Source organism: Mobula birostris, chromosome 6, assembly GCF_030028105.1.
Source record: "Mobula birostris isolate sMobBir1 chromosome 6, sMobBir1.hap1, whole genome shotgun sequence".
NCBI classification, from domain to species: domain Eukaryota; kingdom Metazoa; phylum Chordata; class Chondrichthyes; order Myliobatiformes; family Myliobatidae; genus Mobula; species Mobula birostris.
Window position 1 is genome coordinate 149,157,868 of NC_092375.1, and position 23,327 is coordinate 149,181,194.

Consider the following 23,327-nt stretch of genomic DNA (forward strand, 5'->3'; position numbering starts at 1 on the left):
TTATATAAAGAAAGAGGGCAAATGCAAATCGCTGCGTGCTGCAATTGGAAATTACTGAATGGGCACCCAACGTGTCGGCAGATGCGTCCGAGGAGCATTAAACTGCAGATCTATAATAAAACCAATTAAAATGCAATGAATATCGACCCAGACTGCAAACAAGCTTATCATTCCGACGATAGATATTATCAGGCAATTGATGCGCGGTTTCGGAGGGCTTTACTCACTGACTCCTGGGCGTCTGCGGCTGGCTCACTTCGCATAACTCTCCGGGACGATTTAACCTTTATTTTGGAAGATCCGCGGCTGCCTTCAAGTTTTCTTTCTCTTCCCCGTCCTGTCTTTGTTCCAGACGAGTCGCCTTTGGCTCAAGGTAATGTTTGTTCTTTCTGCTTTGTGTTTTCTCTCCCCCCCCCCCCCCACCGGCTATCCAATTCGCGATTGGCCCTACTTTATTTTATTTTCGAGGTGATGAGGGCGATTGACATATGAATGGGTGGCCAAGGCAGGCCGGAGCAAGTAGAAATTTCGAGTTGTGCGATCCGGTTACGCTTTGCTGCCAATGTATGGCACAGTGGCGCCACCGTACGGGCAGCGCTCCCTCCTGAACTTAAGGAGGATCTGGTCTGCCGGGCTGGAAAGGCAGAGAGCAGCTATTAACCGTTTGTTGTTTGGAAATGCAAAGAAACATTTGCAAGTGAGAGGAAAAAGATATATCCACTGGGAAATTTAGCTGCTATGGAATAGACGATTGCTGCATTTTGCATTATTAAATGTACTTGCATTAAATGCTAAAAGAAACAAAAGCAGTTGGATTAATGGAACTCTATTGGAGATGAACCAAAGATTGACAGAGAAAACGTTTTGCCGGGGTTCTTTCAGTACAACGAGCCGCCGTGACGCAAAAGAATGTAGTTGGCTTCTTGAGTCTGTCTTGCGTCTGGATGCTGAGGAGGTAGATAGCTTAAGTTGTGGGTTTGGATACCGTATTGAAATACTTACGTGGATTTTTCTTTGTCCTCTTTAATAATTGGCAATTAGTCCGGTGTTAAAAAAAGCTTATATCTGTGGTTAATTTTACATAGAATTATTATTTTAACCCTTTAAATCACGTGTTTTGACTAGTTAAACTAGGAGATGAAGAATGTGGGAATTTATTATTTATTTTACAACATTAATGCTTGTAAATAGCAATAGTGCATTTTAAAGCTAGTTTCTGTTAAGCACTGCTTCCTGGAATGGAGGCAGTAAGTTATTAACGTTTAGGAGCCACCTTAAGTTGCGAACTCTTCGACTGGGTCACCCGCATAGACGAGTAACAAAATATGCCAACAAGTTTCTGTTGTTTGGTCATAACTATGTGTGTGTTGTGTGGTTAGATACTTTGAGTCCAAAGTTACGAATTTACAATGTAATTCCATTGTGGGGGCACTGGTAAATAAAAATTAAGAAAATTAAGGTGCAGGAGAGTGCCTCTTTCATTGGACGCTCTTCTGCAGAGGGTTAAAGAGCAGCGGTCTGGTGCCAAATTCAAGGAGAGAGTGAGAAAGCGAGAGCAAAGGCGATCTACTTCCACCTTCCCGGCAACGGAGGTTCTCCAACAATCTCCCCAAGGGCACTCGGGGCACTCCACGCGAACACTATATGTAGAGCTAGGTGACATCTCGAAATAATCGGGTTTAAAAGACGAAAGAGGTGGGGAGTGAAAGGAACTGTTGACTTTATTAAATATTCAGTGCAGGCTCCTAGACAAATTTACGTTCGTTCTGATAAATTATTAAAAGCTGAAAGCATCTGTCTATCAAGAATGCAGTTTATTATTAACTAATTTTACATGGCAGTGCACTTGCTTTATTTATTCCACGCCTCTTTAAAAAAATAAACGGAAGAAGATCTCTATGCTTTCGATTGTTTGTTAACGCGTTGGGGAAAAAATAAGTTTTAAACGCATCTCCCTTTAACAGGGAACTTACTTGTGTCCGAAGTAATACAGGGGTGCAGTACCTTCCGTATGTAGGGAGATGTGCCCCTGTATTGTGTGCATCTACGTGAGTTAAGGTGTCTGTTTAGGTGCATTCCTGTGCCGCAGTTATTGTATTTCTGCACTTGTGATTTTGAATTCCGCGTGTGTTTCTAACTGCGTGATGTGTGTGTGTGTGTGTGTGTGTGTGTGTGTTGCATTCAGCGCATCTATTCAGAAGGCTCAACCAGCCATCTAATGATCTGGTCATGTGGTGTTATTATCTGTAATAAATGCGAACCGTCTTACAGTAATCAAGCTGATTAAAAATTCTTGCGCGGTCAAGACGGCAAGTGTGTGTGTGTGTGTGTGTGTTGGGGAGGGGTGTGAATTTTCTCCCGTGTTATTTCTTTTTATCAAACTGAGCTCTGCTGTCCGAGAAAGGCGGCGGAGAGAGCGAGACTCCATCGCTACCCCCACCCTTCACCCTCCCCTTTCACTAACCCCCCTCTCTCCCTCACCCTGGGGCTCGATCACCCCTCGCAGTCGAGTGCAAAATAAAAGTCTCTCGGACCAGGAACGGAAGCGAGCAGGGATCAGGAAAAGGAGGACAACCCCAAGGAGGGCTGATGAGTCAACGCAACTAATAATTTCTCTCTCATTCTGTCGCTGTTCGTCCCAAGGCTTCGTTCGCGGAGAGAAATGATCAGTGACACGGGTGGCTTCCCCCTTTTAGATCGGAAGGCCAGCACCCCCTTTTTTGCATATTGCAGCTTTGAAGTGATTATTTTTAATTTTCTTTTTGTTTTCGAAATACATAGTTCTTTAAAGATAATTTATGTATGAATTTGTGACAAGGAGTGGCCGCTTGAAGGGAAAATCTCTGGAGTGCAGAGTGTATGTGAGTTCCACTTTCTTTTGCACCCCCATCCCTTCTCTCCATCCACCTCTCTCGTCCTGCGGGATCCGATAGCTGAACATTAGAGCGGCGGGAGATAGAGGCACGGGTCTGAGCCGCTGTCTACAACCCGCCTGTTCATCCTCCAGACCTGGATCCCCTGGTCCTCGTACATGGACAGAGAAATATCTTAGCACATCCTGCCAACAGACACATCCTAGATAGTAAGTCACAGGGAGATATTATTGTCAAACTGCCCAGGAGTAGAGGGGGAGAGAGAGAGAGTGAGTGAGAGGGGGAGAGAGAGAGAGAGAGTGAGTGAGAGGGGGAGAGAGAGGAGAACTGCCTCGTCTCCAGCGAAATAGCCACCTTCAGCAAAGGAGCAGTTGAAAGTTGGATTTGAACCGCGAAAGACAGTGATAGATGCATTAAATATGATTACGATGTCATAAGAAGTCAATCGTGCCCTGCCGAGCGTATTATTACCACGTTTAGGTGCGTTTAAACGGCGCTATTCCCCCGAGTGTTGATGCAAAAAAGTGCTCCTGTCTGGTTTTAAAAATATCCAACAGCTGGCGGGAGCGTTGTAATGTGACAAGTTCGTTTAAGTGCAAGCTTTTCTGTGATGACTTTTGATGGCCCCAGTTTTCGTTTCTCGCACTCCATCAAAAGGCGTTAACGTTCACTCGAGTTTACATGGTCTTAACTTTCAATGCTACACTTAGAGAAGCCTGATAGTAATAGTTACAGGGTTTCCGAGACTTTAAGTTAAACACCAGACCTGCGCCGGGTGAGTTAATATACAAACGTGTTTGTATGTTAATGTTGTAATGTTGATGTCAGTGTGTCTGCGTGTGAGAAAGCATCTTTAATTCGGCCTTTCCCCTTCGCTGCCGTTAAGTAGTAACCCCAGTTTATTTGAAAGTTACGCCTAATAAAAGGCATCACGCAAATCTCCGCCCGTGTGACCTGTGGAAATGCACCCGCTAAAGTGCTTGCTTTCTTCCGAGGTCGAGCAAGTTCGTGCACCGTGATCATAAAGAGACCTGATCCACGCTTTCTCCTTTCTTTCAGGTCCATGTACTCTCCACGGTGAACGGTATTCGGGAGCTCCGACACTCTGGTGGCGGAGGATGGAAATGAGGAGCACCAGCCCTTGCCCCTACCCCCGGGACAGCCCAGAGAGAAAGAGCACCAGCCCCGAGGCGCAAGGGCCACCTCCCGGTAAGAAGGCCAGGCTGGAGCCGAACGGTAGCCCGACAGACGGAGGCAGAGGGAGATCCAACGGCTCTCCGGTCAAGGCGTTGGGAGGTAGGATGCACAATCGCTTGCAAACTGACAGCAGAGGCACATTTCATGCCCGGTGTCAGGGTTCATCTCGATTAAACTGTGTGCGTGTGTTCGGTGTAGGATTACAGGAAGAAGCACGGCCGATTGCCACTTGTCCTGCCCTGCACCTATCTGCCCCTGGAGACCTGTCAGTACTAAACGCAAGGGAGTTCCCCACCCTCCCCTGTTTCTCTCTCTCTCTCTCTCTCTCTCTCTCTCTCACACACACACACACACACACACACACACTCACACTCTCTCTCACACACACACACACACACTCACACTCTCTCTCTCACACACACACACACACTCACACTCACACTCACACTTACACACACACACACACACACACTCACACTCACACTCACTCGCACTTACACACACACACACACACTCACACTCTCTCTCACACACACACACACACACACTCACACTCTCTCTCTCACACACACACACACACTCACACTCACACTCACACTTACACACACACACACACACACACTCACACTCACACTCACTCGCACTTACACACACACACACACATACACAACACAGACAGGGGAAGTTTAAAGGAATCGTTGCCAGCCAGTGGACTCCACGTTGCTCACGCCCCAGTTGTACAATGTTGTCCCTTTTAGTAAATTAAGGAAGGTGTCCCCTATGTCCATGGAACCAGCCCGCACGCCGATTCCACGTGTGCCGATGGAGAATGGAAAGCTTTCACGGAACGTGTCAGAGACACTGTCGTGACACAGAGAACGGGGCTCAACCTTCAAAAATGACAGGCACGGTTGTAAGGCAAAAACTCACCCTGGCCTGATTCCTGTGGCTAATTAAAGGCACCAGATTAATTGCCAGTAATATGATGTGATTTGTTCACCTTTGGACAAATTATTCTTTAAAGTATCACGTCGTTCTTATGTTCCGGAGCTCCTCGACTATCTCGTATTCTTCAAGGAACTCCAGGTCAAGAGTTATGTCTGAGATGGTAGGAGAACGGAGGTCCCTGCCTCCACCCGGCGGCTATGCAAAAGTCACAGTTGTACATTGGAATTGGTTATTTATTGTCACATGTACCGAGAAACAGTGAAAAGCTTGTTTTGCTTACCCCTCATACTGATCAATCCATTGCACAGATTACTGAGATAGTTAAGATAGATAGCAGCGGAGAGCACTGATGTGAACTTTTGGTTGTACTTATGGGAGACGGGAATGGAATTTAATAATTCATATTTTCTTAGGACATACATGCCTGCTCTCAGGGTGTTTCAATCAACGCTCTTATTTCCCCTGTAACCTATTCTCTCTGAAACGCCCATTAACACCGTCCCACTATTGCACTGAATGTGGAGAAGTGTTGGGACCACCTGGGATTTTACTCTATTTATGAGGAGTGAAAATTCTGCTGCTGCCATCAGAAAGAAGGTGCAGGAGTCTCAGGGTCCACATCACCAGGTTCAGGAGCAGTTATTACCCCTCAACCATCAGGCTCTTGAACTTGAGGGCCACAAACTTCACTCAACTTCACCTGCCCCATCTTTGAACTGTTTCCACAGCCGATGGGCTCACTTCCAAACACTCTTCATCTCGCCTTCTCGATATTTATTGCTTATTTATTATCATTAAATCTCTTTTTTATTTCTTTTTGTATTTGCACAGTTTGATGTCCTTTGCACATTAGTTGTTTGTCCATCCTGTTGGGTGTGGTCACTGACTCTGTTGTGTTTATTATATTTACTGTGAATGCCTGCAAGAAAATGAATCTCAGGGTTGTATGTGGTGACGTATACGTACATTGATAAAAATTTACTTTGAACTTTTGGTAATTTTGCATAGGTTATATGTGGAATATGCACGGGGAGAAGCAGTCCATTTAGCCCAACCACTCTTAGTCCTCAAGAACTCCCACCATCTTTATCTATCAGTCGAAACCTGAGTTCTCCCCCCTCACCCGCTAGTCCATTCCCCTCTTAAGTTATTTATACTATTCCCCTCAACCATTCCATTCTCTCTGCTAGCCAGTTTCATATGCATATCACTCCCTGGGTAGGAATTCTTACTGGATTTCCTGCTGTCTATTTTGCTATAATAGTCTGTAACAATGCTCTTCCCTGGAGAAGCAGTCACTCTGCATCTCTTTCATCAGTTTCAAGATCTCTACTCATCTATCCCAAGGCTTCTTTGTTCAGCAGAGTCACTTTAATTAATTTACTTGGGGAAATCAGGCCAAAGTTACAAACATGGTAGCCATGGTAGTGTAGCAGTCGGCACACTGCTGTTACAGCTCGGGGCATCCCGGAGTCTGGAGTTCAATTCCAGGGCCATCCGTCAGGAGTTTGTATATCCTCCCTGTGACTGCATGGGATTCCTCCCACAGTCTAAGAACATACCGATTAGTAGAGTAATTGGTCATTGCAGATTGTCCTGTGATTGGGCTCGTGTTAAATATGTGGGTTGTTGGGTGGTGCTGCTCGTTGGGCTAGAAGGGCCAGTTCTATGCTGTATCTCTAAATCAAATAAAAGAAATCCTAAATAAAAGGTCACTGAAATGATTCCATTTTAGGCCAAACTCAACATGTCTTAATTGCTCCCAGGTCCTATAAACCCTCCAAGAGGTGACTGGACTAGGTGCCCGGAGTATTTTGTCTGCTGTTGTAATATTGTTCTTTTGTGAATGTGGGCAAGATAATAATTAACCATTTGTCTGTGTTGTTGGGATACTTGCTTATCATTCCATTATATTTCAACATGCTCGTCATACTCTGGTATTCTGCTTTGATATATTTCAATTTTTGCCTTCACAATTTATCTAACTATAACCTCTGTCAAATTCTGAATAAATGAGGCATTCATTTGTTTGCACAACTATAATAAGTTTTGTATCAATGTATAGTTTAGAAACCCTTTACTTAAAATCACAGCAATTATAATTTGAAAAGATTATGGAATAAAATTCAAATAATCTTGAAAGTAAATTATAAAAAATCTGTAACTTTTAAATCAAACTACAAAGTCTCTAGATTAATAAAGATTACTAAACAGAAAGGCTGTTTAATGTGATCATTGCACTATTAACATGCTTGGGCAGAAAAGCTTGGAGCACATAAAATTACATTATATTGGAAATATAAAATATTCATTATTACATATATTGAAAGGATATGCAAGTATGTTGTGGATAGAAGATAAATGACAATAACTTGCAATATTCAAAAATATCCAAGATAAGTGAATTATATGTATCTAAGCACTCTGAGAGATCAGAATTATGGGAGATAAAGATATTTTTTCATAGCCAGAGTAATACAGTTAAAGAATATTTATCATTTGAACAATTTCCAAAATGGTATTGGGTACAAGTTTTGAGTCACATACATAGGTCAGCTTGTTTCATTATGTGGGATAGGCACCATGGTAGCATAGTGGTTAGCATTACAGCTTGGGATGTCTGAGTTCAGTGTTCAATTCTGACGTCATCTGTAAGGAGTTTGTATGAACTCCCCGTGAACGCATAGGATTTCTCCAGCTGCTCCCATTTCCTCTCACAGTCCGAAGGCTTACTGGTTAGTAGGTTAATTGGTCATGGTAAGTTGTCCCATGATTAGGCAGGGGTTAAATTGGTGAATTGCCGGTGGCGCGGCTGAAAGGGCTGGAAGGGCCAGATCTGTGCTGGATCTCTACGTAAAAATAAATAAATAAAATAACATGCAAAATATATCATGCTGTTATGGCTGGGATTACCAGTCTCACCATCAGCAAATTAGAAGGATTCTTTTATCATCATTCAGAATTATAGACTCTCATTGTTTTGGATACAGTGGTTTAATACACATTTATTTTTGTAACCACACTTTGTTAAACCTATCTGCAGAAGACATTATGATCTTTCAGCCTGCCGTGTTTCCTCTCCATCTTGCCACTGAATACTTTCACCATTCTACCATGGCTGCTTAAGATTTTATCGATAAAACACAGAACTAGTCAAGCATTGGTGACGCATTGAAGCACGCCCCTTTTAGCACGTATTTTCTCTAATTATCTCAACAGATTGTGTTTTTCTTATCTTAGTGAAAAGTGAAACTTGCGGAATGCAATGTTAAATTCTTTTGCTAAACTTAACAAATGTAAAAGCCGAATATAACAGATGTTGGGCTGAGTGCAAACTTTAAATCACTGATGAGTTTCAGGATCGAATATTTTTGCCTTCTTGTCTTTTACTTTGTTAAAATACATACTGGCTTGACTAAGATAGAAGCAGACTGGCATGAATGGAACCAGCTATTGCATTTTAGTCTTATTGTTTTCATTTGTTTTGTTTTGTATCTGACATCTTAGTTGAGAGCTGAGCCTGTATTTAGAGAACACTGTCGCAGGCAATTTCTCTCTAATAATCAAACTTGCTCAAAAAGAACTCATCAATTTTGGAAATATTTTCTTCTCATTTTTTCCCAACATCATTTCTTAATTGTGAATCACCTTGAAGAAATCTTTGCATTTCAGTTTGTTGAACTTGATGCTTTAGGACCTTAGAATGATCATGGGTAAAGATACTTTCAATAGCTCAGAGCAATACATCTAAAACATATTAATCATCTCTTTTTTATCATTGTATCCAAAGATGCTGCAAATCCATAATCAAACTCTTACCATATGCTACACCCCAATTCATTTCTCAAAACAAAGAATATAAGGGATGAAATCAGAATCGAAGTTAAACGGAAGGAAATGAAATCCCAATGGGGGTGTGATATTTTTTGTTTGAAAAATGGTTGCTTTCTTTTGGATAAAGGCTGTTGCTTCTGTTTAAAGAACTGGGAAGGATGATAGGCATTTTCTTTGCAGTGCAATCTCAAGGCAATTGATTTGTTTGCTCAGAGGACTTTGACATTCCAGGTCTACTCTGGGGATTTCCTGTAACAAATGTAGTCCTTAAGCAAATTGTCATGGTTTCAAACAAAGAGAAGTAGAAATATTTTGGGGTTATCCCGAAAGTAAAATGTTGGTAAAACAGTTGCCTCGGTGGCTTTTAGTAATGGATGCAATAAGGACTGCCTTTGAGTTCTGAACTGTGGTTTGATTACCAAAGCCAATGATGTACTGCTGGAATTAATAAACAAGTCAACGAACAAAATATTCATCCTGTCAAACAGTATTAGTGGTGATTAGGTTGTGATCAGACCTGACTCCTTTCAAAACCAAAGCCTATGTATTATTTGGATTCTATTTTTTCCTTATTCAGGGTCTACCCTGCCAGTGTTTTGTGTGGTGGAGCAGTCAGATAATCCTGTGGAGAGTGAAGGGAAAGAGGAGCATGCTGAATTTGTGCTGATCCGTAAAGACGTGTTATTTAATCAGCTCATCGAGACAGCCCTATTATCACTTGGATATTCCCACAGTTCTGCAGCACAGGCTCAAGGTAGGATTGACTTCCTTTTCCTTGGATGCATTCTCTAATTTGGTGAGATACCTCACTGTGAACTCTAGCATCAGAAATTGAAGAGAGCAAAAGCATCTGTTGCTATGTTTAAAGGTTAACTTGGTGAGTTTCATTGCAAGACAACTTGCCTATGCAGTCAGAAATTGTTCTCTGTTGAAATGAAACGTAACTTCACCTTGATAAAATATCACAAAATTCATATCCACAGGACTTATTTTTGGATATGGGGCTTGTAATCATGACAATATATTGTTTATAGAATTAGAAATCATCCAATAGTAATTTAAAATGGGAAAGTTCCTAACTTTATGCTTCTTGATTGGAACATAACTGGTTCTATCATTAACAAGATATTAACATCAAAAAGAGATATTATAATTTTGAAATATGGAGGAGTTTGTTTTAATGCTTGTGCAGGAAGATATTCTGCTATTTTTTTAAATGTACAGTATAACAAATCATTTTGAAATAATTGGAGAGCACTTTATCAAGGAAAGAACCCAGCCATGACTCGCAGATCAGGCCGTTCTCAGAAATTACGCCTTCCAGCAGCTCAGGATTAATTTCCACTAGAATGACTGTGTTGGTGCAAAGGTCTATCGTTGTAAGCTTGAATGCATTATCAGAGCTGTGACTATAATATAGCAACATAACAGTGCTTTGGAGATAGGTAAGGTTTAAGAAATTAGTGCACACACTTGCAAAGTCAATCACAAAATGTTTATACCAGTAGTATCAATGTACCTTTAAAATATTCTGTATTGTGCATATGCAGTGTCTTGTTTCTTTACTAACTGACCATAAGTCAAACTCTTTAAATCATTGTTAACAGGCATTAATTACTATTGGTGTGGGAGTTTGGGATGCAGAATTCATTTAAATGCATTAAGATGGAGGTCACATGTCAGACTATGTACACATTGGTTTGTTTGTATAGTGAGGGGTTACTCTATGTCTTTCATGTGCTCCAGTTTATGATTGATGTGGTTATATCTGAATAACCATATCATTCATAACCATATCAATCATAAACTGACTTAACATGTTCGACAATATCAAAAATCATTACTGGACAGCATCAGATGATCCAAGGCTTTGTTATATCTTGTAACCAATGATGCATATGATTGGTATGACTCTAATATGCTTCATTGGGGTGAGTATGATAGACTTTTATTCTGCTGATTATTCCATAAGTCAGTGAGGTACTCAGCTTGTGTCCTCAAGACACGAAAGACTGCAGATGCTGGAATCTGGAACATAAAACTGGAGGGAGGCACGGTAGCACAGCAGTTCACGTAACACCAGTACAGTGCCAGTGACCTGGGTTCAATTCCCACCTGTGAGTGGAAGGATCTTGTACATTCTCCCTGTGACTGTGTGGGTTTCGTCTGGGTGCTCCAGTTCCCTTCCATGTTCCGAAGACGTACAGGTTAATTGGTCATTAGGGTGTAATTTGGCCAAAAGGGTCTGTTACCATGATGAATCTCTAAATAATTTTTAAAAAACTCAGCACGTCAGCTGGTCAGACAGTAACAGTCCCGATGGAGAGTCTCGACCCCAGACCTCTGCCGCATACACTAGTACACTAAGTGTCCCTGGTTGAATTTTAGTCTTGCCTTCCACTACATACTGTTTGTCTCAAGGAGCCAGTTCCATGACCTTTATCTGCTTCTTTGAATGGGAGTCCCAGCTGGTGCCAGTCCCTCTGGGCGGGTTGGAGGATAGTGCAGGTGCTTTCAGTCCAGGCTGAAGGAATATGGGAATATGTTGTCAGTAGGTTTTCATACTGATCATGAGCATCCCGACTGTTTAAAAACACCAACTCACTCCTTTAACATTGCTGACTATCCCTTGACTCCTTGTTGAGGGCAGAACTATTCGTCCTGAATATAAGGAGAAGATTGTAGGATGTGTGAAAGCTTGATCAAAGAGGTAAGCTTGATTCTTGAAGGTGCCAAGATTCAGAGCAATAAGAGGGAAGCAGATGATGTTTTATTTTATTTAGTCTTGTCTGCCACAACCGTACTGTTTGCCTCAAGGAGCCAGCTCCATGACCTTTACCTGGTTCTGTGGATGGAGTTCCCAACTGGTGCCAGATGGGAAGTGGTGATACAGCACAGAACCAGGCCCATCCAGCCCAACAGGCCAGCACTGCCCAATGTCAGCCATGTGACCAATTAATCTACGAACCCATAAGTGTTTGAAGTGTGGGAGGAAAGCAGAACACCTGAAGAAAACCCACACGGTCACGGGGAGAAGGTACAAACTCCAGTAGACAGTGGCATGAATTGAACTCGGATCTCTGGGACTGTAATAGGATTATGCTAACCACTACACTACTGTACTCCACATGGCTGAGGTTCAAGGAGGATCACTCCCACTCTCTGCAGTTTAATAGTAGTTCTGCCTGTGGGACATCAGAGCAAATAAGCGGGTCGCCCGGGGTATGCTGGGACAGTGGTGGTGGAGGAGTTAGTCAATGAGGATCTCACTGTCTCTGACTGGTTTCGAGTCCACTTCAATGCCACCCCCCGATGCAAGATGGCATGGTAGCACTACGGTTAAGGTCCTGCACCTGCAGCCACCATGGATCCCGTTATGGCTGCTGGAAAAATAACTTTAAGTAATTCAACAAATCTGGTGCTGCAATGAAAGCAAGACTGGGTAATCATGTAACTAATGAACTGTTGTAGCAATAAACACAGCTGGTTCACTAATAACCTCCCTGGAAGTAAATGTGACTGGCCTACTCAGGACACAGCAACCAGGCTGACTCCCAGTTCAGGGCATGGACAATAAATGCCTGCATCGTTCATGTCCAGTGAACAAATAATAATGAACTGTTATTATGGTTTAAGGATACAGTAATAAAGAGCTAAAGCATTGCATTCTGCACCTTACACCAATTACTAATAAATCCTGATAAAGGGTCTCAGCCTGAAACGTCAACTGTTCATTTCCTCTCTGTAGATGCCGCCTGACCTGCTGAGTTCCTCTGACTTTTTGTGTTGTTCCTTATACAAATGACGTATCTTTGCCACTTTCACCTTGGCCCCATTCTGACGCCTGCCAGAACCACATTAGTCTTTATAAATGTAGGTCTAGAAACTAAATTCCACCATTTTTAAGTTGTCCAGTGGATGTAACGTCGGTACTAAACTAGGCTCCAAAAATAGTATGAAATCAGCTGCAAACAACTCTGCAATAGTTTTCGTGTGGCTTTCTTTCAAAAGAATGCAACAATGCTGGGCTCATCCAGTTTATCCCAGCTGCTCCCTCTTCACTGCATGGCACTGGAAAGAGCTGCCAGGTCTTAACGGAGCATTCCCCTTGGCAGCTGTGTTATTGCAGCATATACTATAGTTGTTACGGAGGAGGGAGAGGCTGGAAAGCCCTACAGAGATCACCAAGGCTCACAGAGAGTGATCTTGTGGTGGCAGTGAATTAGAAATATGCCAAGAGATAAAGTCCAATTCCAAGACAGGTGTTCCACCAGTCACGGACAACCCATTCGGGAGATCAGCAGGATGAATTTGCTGATGGGGATGGATTTGCTGGCTGCTGTGGGGACTAACCAAGTCTTATTTCGGTGGGAAAGGGGAATTTCTGTGTACCTTCTCTTCCCAACCTCCCCCCCACCCCCCCAACCTTGACCGGCCAACAACCAGGGGCAGGGCTGAACTAAGCAGAGCTGAGAGCACTGAGCAGACTCACTTGGTCACTCAGCGAGTCCGGCTGGCCACTGCTCTTCCCGCCCGTCACAGCCGTCTCTGTGATCCTCCCCCACACACTGTTTTTGTTCATTTCCAACTTACCAACAGTTTGGTTTGCTAAGAAGTGAACCTTGCTCCAACCTGGGCACTGCCTGACGACCACAGCATTTACGAAGAAGACCTCTACGTAAATAGTAAAGATCTGCTCTTACATGCAGATGTGCATAAAAATACACCTGCACATACTTATCACTCTTTCACCGACTTCCTTCCTGCATAGAGAGCTGGCCCAACTGGATGAAATTTATAAATGCGTAATGTTAACTTATATCATACCTGCAGTTGAGTAGCAGCTGTTAAAACAGAGCTCTCACCTGAATTGGGTTTAGAGGAGTTTGTGGGGGATGCAGTGAGGGCTGGTAAAGTCTTTCTGAACAACACAACACTGAACCAAGATGGAAGAGAGGGCCCTTCTCCTCCTGTCGAGTAAACTCTGAGGCACAATTAACTGAGTTTCTCGGTAGTTCAGTTCTCCATAAGCAGTTTATGAATAACTCACTTCCTCCATTCCACCATTGACAGATGTGCTTGCAGGTGCTTTGGTCTTTGGAATTTCCTCTCTCAACCCTTTCAGCTCCAAATTGCCTTTTACCCCACCCTCCCAACTCACATCTCTGATCCACTATTTTGTCACTGTTACTTTTTAAAGTCAAAGTTGTGTTCATTGTCATGTGCACAGGGATGTGTATGTACTGGTGAAATAAAACTCTCATTTGCAGCAGCATTCATGAGGAAAACATAAATTAAACATAAGTTATACACAAATTTTACAATAAGCAGAGTTAGAATAAAAAAAATCCATTTTAGTGCAAAGTAGTCAACATGTTCATAGCGTTGCTAACCTGTAGTGATTAGGATCTTGCAGTTGGTCAATCGAATGGTTAAATGGCTGAAGGGAATTTGCTGTTCTGGAACTTGTTGTGGGATTCAGGCTTCTCCTGTCTGATAGTAAAATGATGTGGCTTGTATGGTGGTGATCTTCAATGATAAATGTTGCCTTTTTGAGGCAACACCTCCTATAAGATGGTGGTATAGTGGTGAGCATAACTGCCTTCCAAGCAGTTGACTCGGGTTTGATTCCCGGCCATCGCAGGTTGCCCAGTTTTCAACCAATTTCCCCCGGGATCAATAAAGTAGGGCTATGACAATGACTATGAAGTACTACCTGTGGTGGGGAGGGATATGCCTGTGGTACATTGGACACAGTTCACTGCTCTCTGCTTCTTCTTATGTTCTGCAACATTTAAATTGCCATACCAGACCATGATAAAACTAGTCTGGATACATTCAACAGTACATCTGTAGAAGTTATTGGAGTGTTCAATGATTAACTGAATCTCTTTAACCTCCTAAGAAAGTAAAGATGTTGGTATACTTTCTTTATGATTACATCAATGTGCTGGATGCAGGACAGGTCATCTAATAGCCACGAATTAAAAACTACTGATTCTCTCCACTGCCGATTCCTTAATGTAGACTGTCACATGTTCGCCCTCCTTCCCCTTGCTCATTTCCATCCTTGATTTGTCCAACAGTAGTGCTGCCGGCAAATTTGAAGATGGCGTTGGGACGATGCTTAGCTACGCAATCATCTGTGTAGAAAGAGTAGAGCAGGGGGCTATGCATGCAGCCTTGAGGTGCACCTGTGTTGATAGTCAGTTTACCAGTCCTCACTGATTGAGGTCTGCCAATGAGAAGGTTGAGTTTCTAGTTGCCGATGGAGTTAAGAGGTCCGTGTCTTGAAGTTTAATTACATCTCTGTGACAGACATTAAAAGGCTTTTCTACATCAGAGTCGCAATAAAAAGACATCTAGCTTTTGAGTCCTTTCACTGCTCACTGTTTACAGCTTAAATTTATACCTAACAAATATACCAATAAACAATGTATTTGTTAGGTATAACTGTAAGCTGATGTACTGTAAAATATACCACTTGTTTATGAAGGAGCTGGAGAGCTTTGGTTAGATTTGCCTTATTGAAAGTACATTTAATAAAACTATACTTACAAATGCCATGTAGGTAACAGGATGATGCTCTCTGCTGGAAATACATACATGAATTATATTTGAATGATCACAATCTTGGGCTTCAACAATCATCAGGGACTGGAAATAAAGCCAGAAAGGGTGCTGGATAGACAATGGAGTTTGCTTCCTTTCAAATATTGTATTCATATTTGGAATTTCCATTCTGCCCACCTTGATTAACGTTGTTTCCTTGGATATCAAATGGAAGGGATTGTTAGGAATCTGTTAGGTTTATTATCACAGAGAGACAACATGAAGGTTGTTGATTTGTGGCAGCTATACAATGCAAAGACATAAAAACCTATAAATTGCAAAAATAAATAAAGAAGTAGTGTTCATGGGCCATTCAGAAATCTGATAGCAAATCTGATAGAAATCTGCGTGGAAGAAAATGTTGGTCTTCCAACTCCTGTATCTCTTCCACAATGGTAGTAATGAGAATTGGTCATGGTCAGGATGGTGAGGGTCCTTAATGACTAATGTTGCCTTCTTGAAGTACCAGTTCTTGAAGATATTCTCAATGGTAAGGAGGGTTATGCCCAAGATGGAATTGAGTCTGCAACCTTCTGCCTCCCCTTGCAATCCTGTACATGGAGGTTCCATACCAGGCTGAAATGCAACCAATCAGAATGCTCTCATCATATATCTATAGAAATGTGCAAGAGTCTGTGGTGACAAACCTCCACAAATCTCCTCAAATTCCGAATGAGGTAGAAGTGTTGCTGTGCCTTCTTCATGATTGCACCAATATCTTGTTCCAAGATAGATCCTCTGAGATGCTGATATTCAGGAAGCTAAAGATGCTCACGCTCTCCACTGCTGACACTTCACTGAGAATGAGTGTTCTTTGCCCAACATTTTGTGGAGCAAAAGATCTCTCTTTCCCCAAAGGTTTGAAAAGAATGTGAGGATCATGTAGCATCAGCATGGATTTATAGAAATTCTGTTCGGCCTTAAACCTTGAGGAACACACACAAAATATTGGAGGGACTCAGCAAGCCAGGCAGCTTCGATGGAAATGCCTGGGCTCAATCGTCCATTGTTTGATTCCCTCCATAGATGCTACCTGACTTATTTTATTTAGAGATACAGCACAGAGTAGGCCCTAATCTGTCTTTTGAGTCAGACTGCCCCAGCAACCCCCGATTCAACACTTGCCTAATCATGGGACAATTTACAATGACCAATCAATCAACTGGTAAGCCTTTAGACTGTGGGAGGGAACCGGAGCTGTTCACCACCATATCAATGATTTAATTGAAAGTGTCAAGTGCAATATATCCAAGTTTTGCTGATTTTATTAAACTGGATTGCAGGGTAGTCTACGAAGAGGATGCAGCAAGGCTTCAAGGGAATACTGAAATGGCAAATTGAATATATTTTCTGGAAAATGGAAAAAGGGATAATTTAAATATTGGTGCTTAGAGTACCTGGATATTTTTGCAAATAAATGACTGAAAATTAAATATTTATTTATTACTGTAATTTATAGTGTTTTCTATGTATTGTATTGTACTGCTGCTACAAAACAACACATTTCATAACACATGTCAGTGATATTAAATCTGATTCAGATTCTGAATTATATAGGAACTTGAAGAAACCGCAGCTGACTAATATGCACAAGTTTTGGCTACTTACCTAACAGAGGATATTCTTATAATAGAGAATGCAACAAAAATCACCAGATTGATTGCTGCAATGGAGGGTTTCTCCTTTGAGGACAGATTAAGCAGATAGGGGCTACACTCTCTTGAGTTTAGAAGAACGAGAAGTGATTTCATTAAACTTACAAGTTTTTTGGAGGGTTGGCAGGATGGGTGAAGAGTTGTTTCCCTGAGCTGGTGTTTAGATTCAGGGCCCCAGTTTCATGGTAAAAGAGACCAGCCAATCAGATCAGCGATGAGAAGGAAATTCTTCATCTGAAGGATAATCCATCTTTGTAGTTCTCTACTCAAGAAGCTCAGTCAATAGATTTTTATACCTTACAGATTTTTATACATTTATACATTATACATTATTTTATATATTTTATGTTTTTATACATTATGCTCAAGAAAGTAATTGTACTGAATGGCACAGCAGACGCAAAGCTGAGCAATGTTTATTTTCCATGTTGTAATGCCACCATTCTGCTTAAAATCAGTTGCCATAAAGATAAAGACTAATTACCTTAACATCTGTAATAGAGAAAGTGTTAAGAACTACTATTAATGAGGGGTTGGTGAAGGCAGAGATTTTCGCAACGTTTAAGAACTACCAAGGCAAGCACTTAAAAAGTAAAGGCTTGGAAAAATACAGGCCAAGTGCTGGAAGATGGGATTAGTAAATATAGGAACTTGATGGCTGGCCAAAAGGACTTGCTGCTGCTTTGTATGACTATGTTGTTAGATTTGGATGCGTTGAAATAGTTAAGGTAAAGGCAACTTGGTTTTGTGAAAAGGAAATCATGTTTGGACAACTTACTGAAGTTTGTTGAAGTAGTAAAGTTTGGTTTGGATGAAGGGGCACTATCGGATGAACTTCAAGTTGCAGATAAGATGCCACATCAAAGGCTATTGTTGAAAAGCTCATGGTATACGGTGCAACATATTGGTGTGGATAGAAGATAGAGCATAGAGTGAACGTAAATAGATCTTTTTCTACTCATGTCGAATGGAATGCATAGAGAGCAATGCTTGCGGCCTCAGGTTTTTTTTTTACAATTTACATAAATACCTTGGATGAAGACAAAAGTGCTACAAATATGTTAATTAAGTTGGAAAGATTTGGAAAATGTAGGAAATTGAAAATTGTCCATTGAAAATTGTCCATTTTCTTGTGCAAATTAAAAAGAGGCATATTATCAAAATGGTGAGAGATTGTAGAAACATCAGGTTGTGAGTTTTCATGATTCACAGGCCAGTAGATGGACACTGCAAGTAATTAGGAAATCGAACAGAATATTATTATTTGTTGAGAGTGAAATCGAATTAAAAAAATAGGAATGTTGTGTTTCAGTAATGCAGGCATTGGAGAGAACGTATCTGGAGAACTTTGTACGGTATTGGCCTCCTTATTTTAAGGAAGGATTTTAGCAAATTGGAACATTCAGAGAAGGTTTCCTACAGTAACACCAGAGATAGATGTGTTGTTTATGAGAAAGGTTAAATAGACTAGGCTTGAGGTAGTACATGGTACATATACATATTTGCTGTTGCTGTTCCTTTCCACACCTTGTGGCACATTAAGGGTGGGGGCGGGCAACTTTGCTATTTCTTTAGCATTTTTGTCTGTTTTTTTTTACAAGGCTAAGTTGCTAGCTCAGCACTCAACCAAGCACGCATAGAAAGAGTGCAAGGAGCTCGTTGGATTCGAACCTGGGACCACTTGCCTCAGTCCATTGCAGAAGCCACACCACTGTGGTGTCAATATAACACTGCACTGTCACTTCTTAAAGAGGGAAGAAACTCAGAGTGAGAGCCCTTGGCTTTTTCTCGATTGGGTATAGTGAAATATCGGACAGATGCTATAGAGTCCTCGCTCCAGCTCTGAATTCTTACAATGGATGGAAAGAAAAACTTCCCAAAAGCTTTCTTATTTTAGTTAACGAATGAGAGTGCTATCTGAAGCTTCAAATTTCTCCACATCTGTCACCTTGCCACTCCCCTCATTGTTCAGGTGTGAAGCTAAGGAATTTACAACATAGTTCCATTTTAGAAAAAAAATCTTGAATTCAGATAGTAGATCTACTGGTACAGTATAGTAAATGTTGATCCCTGGTTTGATTTTAAAACTGAAAATGGCACCTGACTCCCACCCCCCTCCCCCATGAATGTTTACAGATTTTTCAACTGTTTTTATTTCATAATTCCAGCAACTGCAGTTTTATTTTGATGTTCAAATTGCTGTGCTAGTGTATCCTCCTTTAAACTCCTTTATCTGAGGGAGGACCTGTGAAAGAGTGCAGGGTTATGGTTACCTAAAGGACACAGAAACAATGGAGAGGGCGCAGAGATTTACGTGGATGTGAAAATGTCCACTCAGAGATGTGTCAGTCAGAAAACAGTCTGTTTTCTCTTGAGAAGAAGCGAGGGAAAACCGAACAGGTTTCGATAGAGTCTTTGCCTGGATAAGGAAGAAACACTGAGAGATCTCTTTAATATTGTCAGTGCAAAGTCCAATATAGAAGTCAGAAGCAGTGGTGGGAATGTGGAACTTGATATCTCAGGGGGTGACAGATGAATGGTTTGCATGCATTTGGGGAAAGGGTGGAAGAGGGAATATGAATGGAGAACGATTGATGAATTTAAATGGACAAAGATGCAAGAAGGCTCCAGTGATGTTTAAATGTTGGCCTGGTCTAGCTGTGCTAAATGATCTGTTTCTATATGGTATATCTTATGTAATATTCTCTTCACAAAAAGTTCTGTGAAAGAATAGAAACAGTTGGGGACACTTCTAGGCTATGTGCTTGATGAATATCCACAAAGGAAAGGAATCAAATAATCACAGAGGTTTATATGAGATATAAATATGATTTAGCCCACTAAGTACAAGTCACCTTAAAAGAGTTATGATACTAACTCCACCTGCTAGTTTGGTCCATAGTCTTGCTGATTATGGAACCGCAAGCAAACTCAAGTTCAAGTTTAATTATCATTCAACCATACATGAATACCCATGAAGACAGCCTAATGAAACAGTGTTACTCCGGGGTCACGGTGCAAAACACAGTACCAACAGTCTCACACAGCACAAGACACATATAGCATCTATAAGAAAGTAAGCACATATAAGATATCGGTAATATATAGTCCAAGACCCTGAGTCCATGAATGTTGCAGCAGTCTGTGGTCAAACAGCTTGTCTTCTGTTGAGCAAACACTGGAGGGCAGCACTGACTCCAGCTGGGATGCTGCACAACACCCCCTCCAGTGGAGCGAACCAATTCTGATGCCTCTCTGCTAGGCCACTGTAAAGAGGCACCATTGCGGTTTGAGACCTAGCAGCCGCTGCAACCAAAGCCACGCAGCTCCCTCGTCATCTGCCAATAAATCAGTGAATCTGATTTGCAGCATTCCACAATGACAACGTCCAACAAGTTCTTGCAACCAGAAGAAAAATGATTAAGACGATCTCGCTCTGTTAGACTGCACACCGCCTTCATGCACCAATTCCTGTGAAGCCTATCTGATGCTGGTAGCAGCACAATCCACACAAGTCCAGCTCCTTCAGTTTCTCCACCAATGAGTAACTTGCAGATGGGGTAAACCTACTATACTTTAAGTTCTTAATGTCGAGCTGGTCTGGTGACAGTAAAATGTATGTTTGAAAAAAGATAATGACACCCTTGGTTGATCCCTTAGAAGTTGCTGCGATCGCTGCCATCTCACCTGATCTCACCATGACATCCAGACACTTGATAGGTTTGGTAGGGGTTTCTCCCTCTAAAATACTTTACAACTTCTTCTGCCCTTATCTAGTTCAAAGGTTCAAAGGTCTAGTTTAATGTCAGAGAAATGTAGGCAATATACATCCTGAAATGCTATTTCTTCACAAAACATCCGCAAAAACAGAGAAGTGCCCCAAAGAATGAACGACTGTTAAACATGAGAACCTCAAAGTCCCCCCCAGCCAAAAAAAGCACACCCGCTACGGAGCACAATCGTGAGCCAAGCCATAGCAAAGACAGAGACCTGGCAGTTACTCCAAAGGCTATCACATTTCATCTGGCATTCGACAGACCACAGGTTCTCTCTCTCCCTAATAAGGGAGAGGGAGGTGTCCCCCATTTTCACAGCGGGCGGGAAACACAACAACCCGCTGGTTTACGATGTTAAAGAGTCTGTTTCGTCACTTTTTGCGAGCTCTGTGCCTGAAGATCGCAAAGATCTCTGGTCTTCGAGCCCACAGCAAAAGATTTTCCAGCCTCCCCGACGACACACGAGTCCCCTGCCGTGACACTGACCCTCAATCCGCCCTTCTCCAGAGCCCTGAGATCTTGGGCTTCCAAACACGAAGCCGCCTCTCAGGCCAAACCCTTGGCGTGCCAAACAACGGCCGGTTCTGAAACCCCGAGGACGGGTGCTATTCCCGCAAAGTGTGGGCTTTTTCCAAAATCATGCTGCTATTTAGAATTCTATGGATCTAAAGTTGCTGTCAGTATGCTAAGAAAGTTAATACTGCATGGGACACTGCTTTGTAATATCTGATGCTGCTGTGGTTGGAAATCTTGAGGGGAATTATGGCCAATAGTAAAAGCACTATTTGCTGACAATTTAAACTTATTCCAAGCACAAGTTGCAGAAATATTCTGACTAGTAGGAAAGAAGTAGAGGGAATGATGAAGAGGTGAGATGAATTAAATAGAAATGGAGGAAGGCTTAAAATCATAGTCATGGAGTCATAGAACACTACAGCACAGAAGCAGGCCCTTCAGCCCATCTAGTCTGTACCAAACCATTAATCTGCCTAGTCCCATCAACCTGCACCCAGACATTAGCCCTCCATGTCCCTCCATCCATGTATCTATCCAAATTTCTCTTAACTGTTGAAATCGACCCCACATCCACACTTGCACCGGCAACTCGTTCCACACTCACACCACCCTCTGAATGAAGAAGTTCCCCATCATGTTCCCCTTATACATTTCCCCTTTCACCCTTAATCTATGACCTCACCTAGTTGTAGTCCCACTCAGTTTCAGTGGAGAAAGCCTGCTTGCAGTTACCCGATCTATACCGTTCAAAATTTTGCATACCTCTATCAAATCTCCCCTCAGTCTTCTATGTTCTAGGGAATAAAGCAGTAACCTATTCAATCCTTCCTTATAACTCAGCTCCTCGAACATCTTTGTAAATGTTCTCCACACTCTCTCAATCGTATTTACACCATGGTCTTAGACAACTTCAACATAACATCTTATCGCCTGTACTCGGTACATTAATTTATGAAGGCCAATGTGCCAAAAGTTTTCTTTCTATACCTTTGACGCTACTTTCTAGGATTTATGAACCTTCATTCTAAGATTCTTCTGTTCTTCTGCAGTGCTCACCATGTAAGACCTACCCTAGTTGGTCCTCTCAAACTGCAACACCTCACACTTTTCTGCATTGAATTCCATTTGCCATTTTTCAGCCCATTTTTCCATCTGGTCTGGATCCCACTGCAAGCTTTGATTGTCTTCCTCACTGTGCACTACAACCCCAGTCTTGGTGTTACCTGCAAATTTGCTGATCTGGTTAACCACATTATCATCCATCTCATCGAAATGGCTGACAAACATCCAGCACTGATCACTGCAGCCTACCACTAGCCGCAGGCCTTCAATCAGAGAAGCAACCATGTACTACCACACTCTTCCTTATCCCAGGAATCCAATGTCTAATCCAATTTACTACCTCATCTTGAATGCCAAGCGACTGAATCTACTTGACCAACCTCCTGTGCCGAACCTTGTCAAAAGCTTTGCTAATGTCCATGTAGACAACATCCACTGCCTTGCCTTCATCAACTTTCCTGGTAACTTCTTCAAAATACTCTTATGTTTGGTTAGACCTGACCTACATCGCACAAAGCCATGCCGATTATCCCTAATCAATCCCTGTCTATCCAAATACTCACATATCCGATCCCTTAGAATATCTTCCAATAACTTTCCCACTACTGATGTCAGGCTCACTGGCCTATAATTTCTTGGCTTATTCTTTGCGCCTTTCTTAAAAAACGGATTAATTATCCTCCAATCCTCTGGCACATCACCCATGGCTAAGAATGTTTTAAATATCTCTGCTAGGACCCCTGCAATTTCTACATTGGCCTTCCACAGGGTCCGAGGGAACACCTTGTCAGACCCTGGGGATTCATCCACTCCAAATTTGCCTCAAGACAGCATAAACCTTCTCCTCTGTAATC

At 42.0% G+C, this 23,327-nt stretch overlaps 1 protein-coding gene across 5 annotated transcripts in view; it reads left to right on the forward strand.

The window, feature by feature from the left end:
- Positions 1–1,629: 1,629 nt before the first annotated feature.
- satb2 (SATB homeobox 2) overlaps positions 1,630–23,327 on the forward strand; it is a 217,770-nt gene continuing 196,072 nt past the window's right edge. For 3 of the 5 annotated variants that reach the window (XM_072261603.1, XM_072261608.1, XM_072261607.1), the window contains exons 1-3: positions 1,980–2,048; positions 3,933–4,169; positions 9,430–9,606. In XM_072261603.1, the coding sequence (XP_072117704.1) occupies positions 3,992–4,169; positions 9,430–9,606 (355 nt within the window). In that variant the 5' untranslated portion in view covers positions 1,980–2,048; positions 3,933–3,991. Of the gene's footprint in view, positions 1,696–1,979; positions 2,049–2,475; positions 2,858–3,932; positions 4,170–9,429; positions 9,607–23,327 lie in introns of those variants that run through there. The other 2 variants (XM_072261606.1, XM_072261604.1) reach the window with 2 other exon arrangements.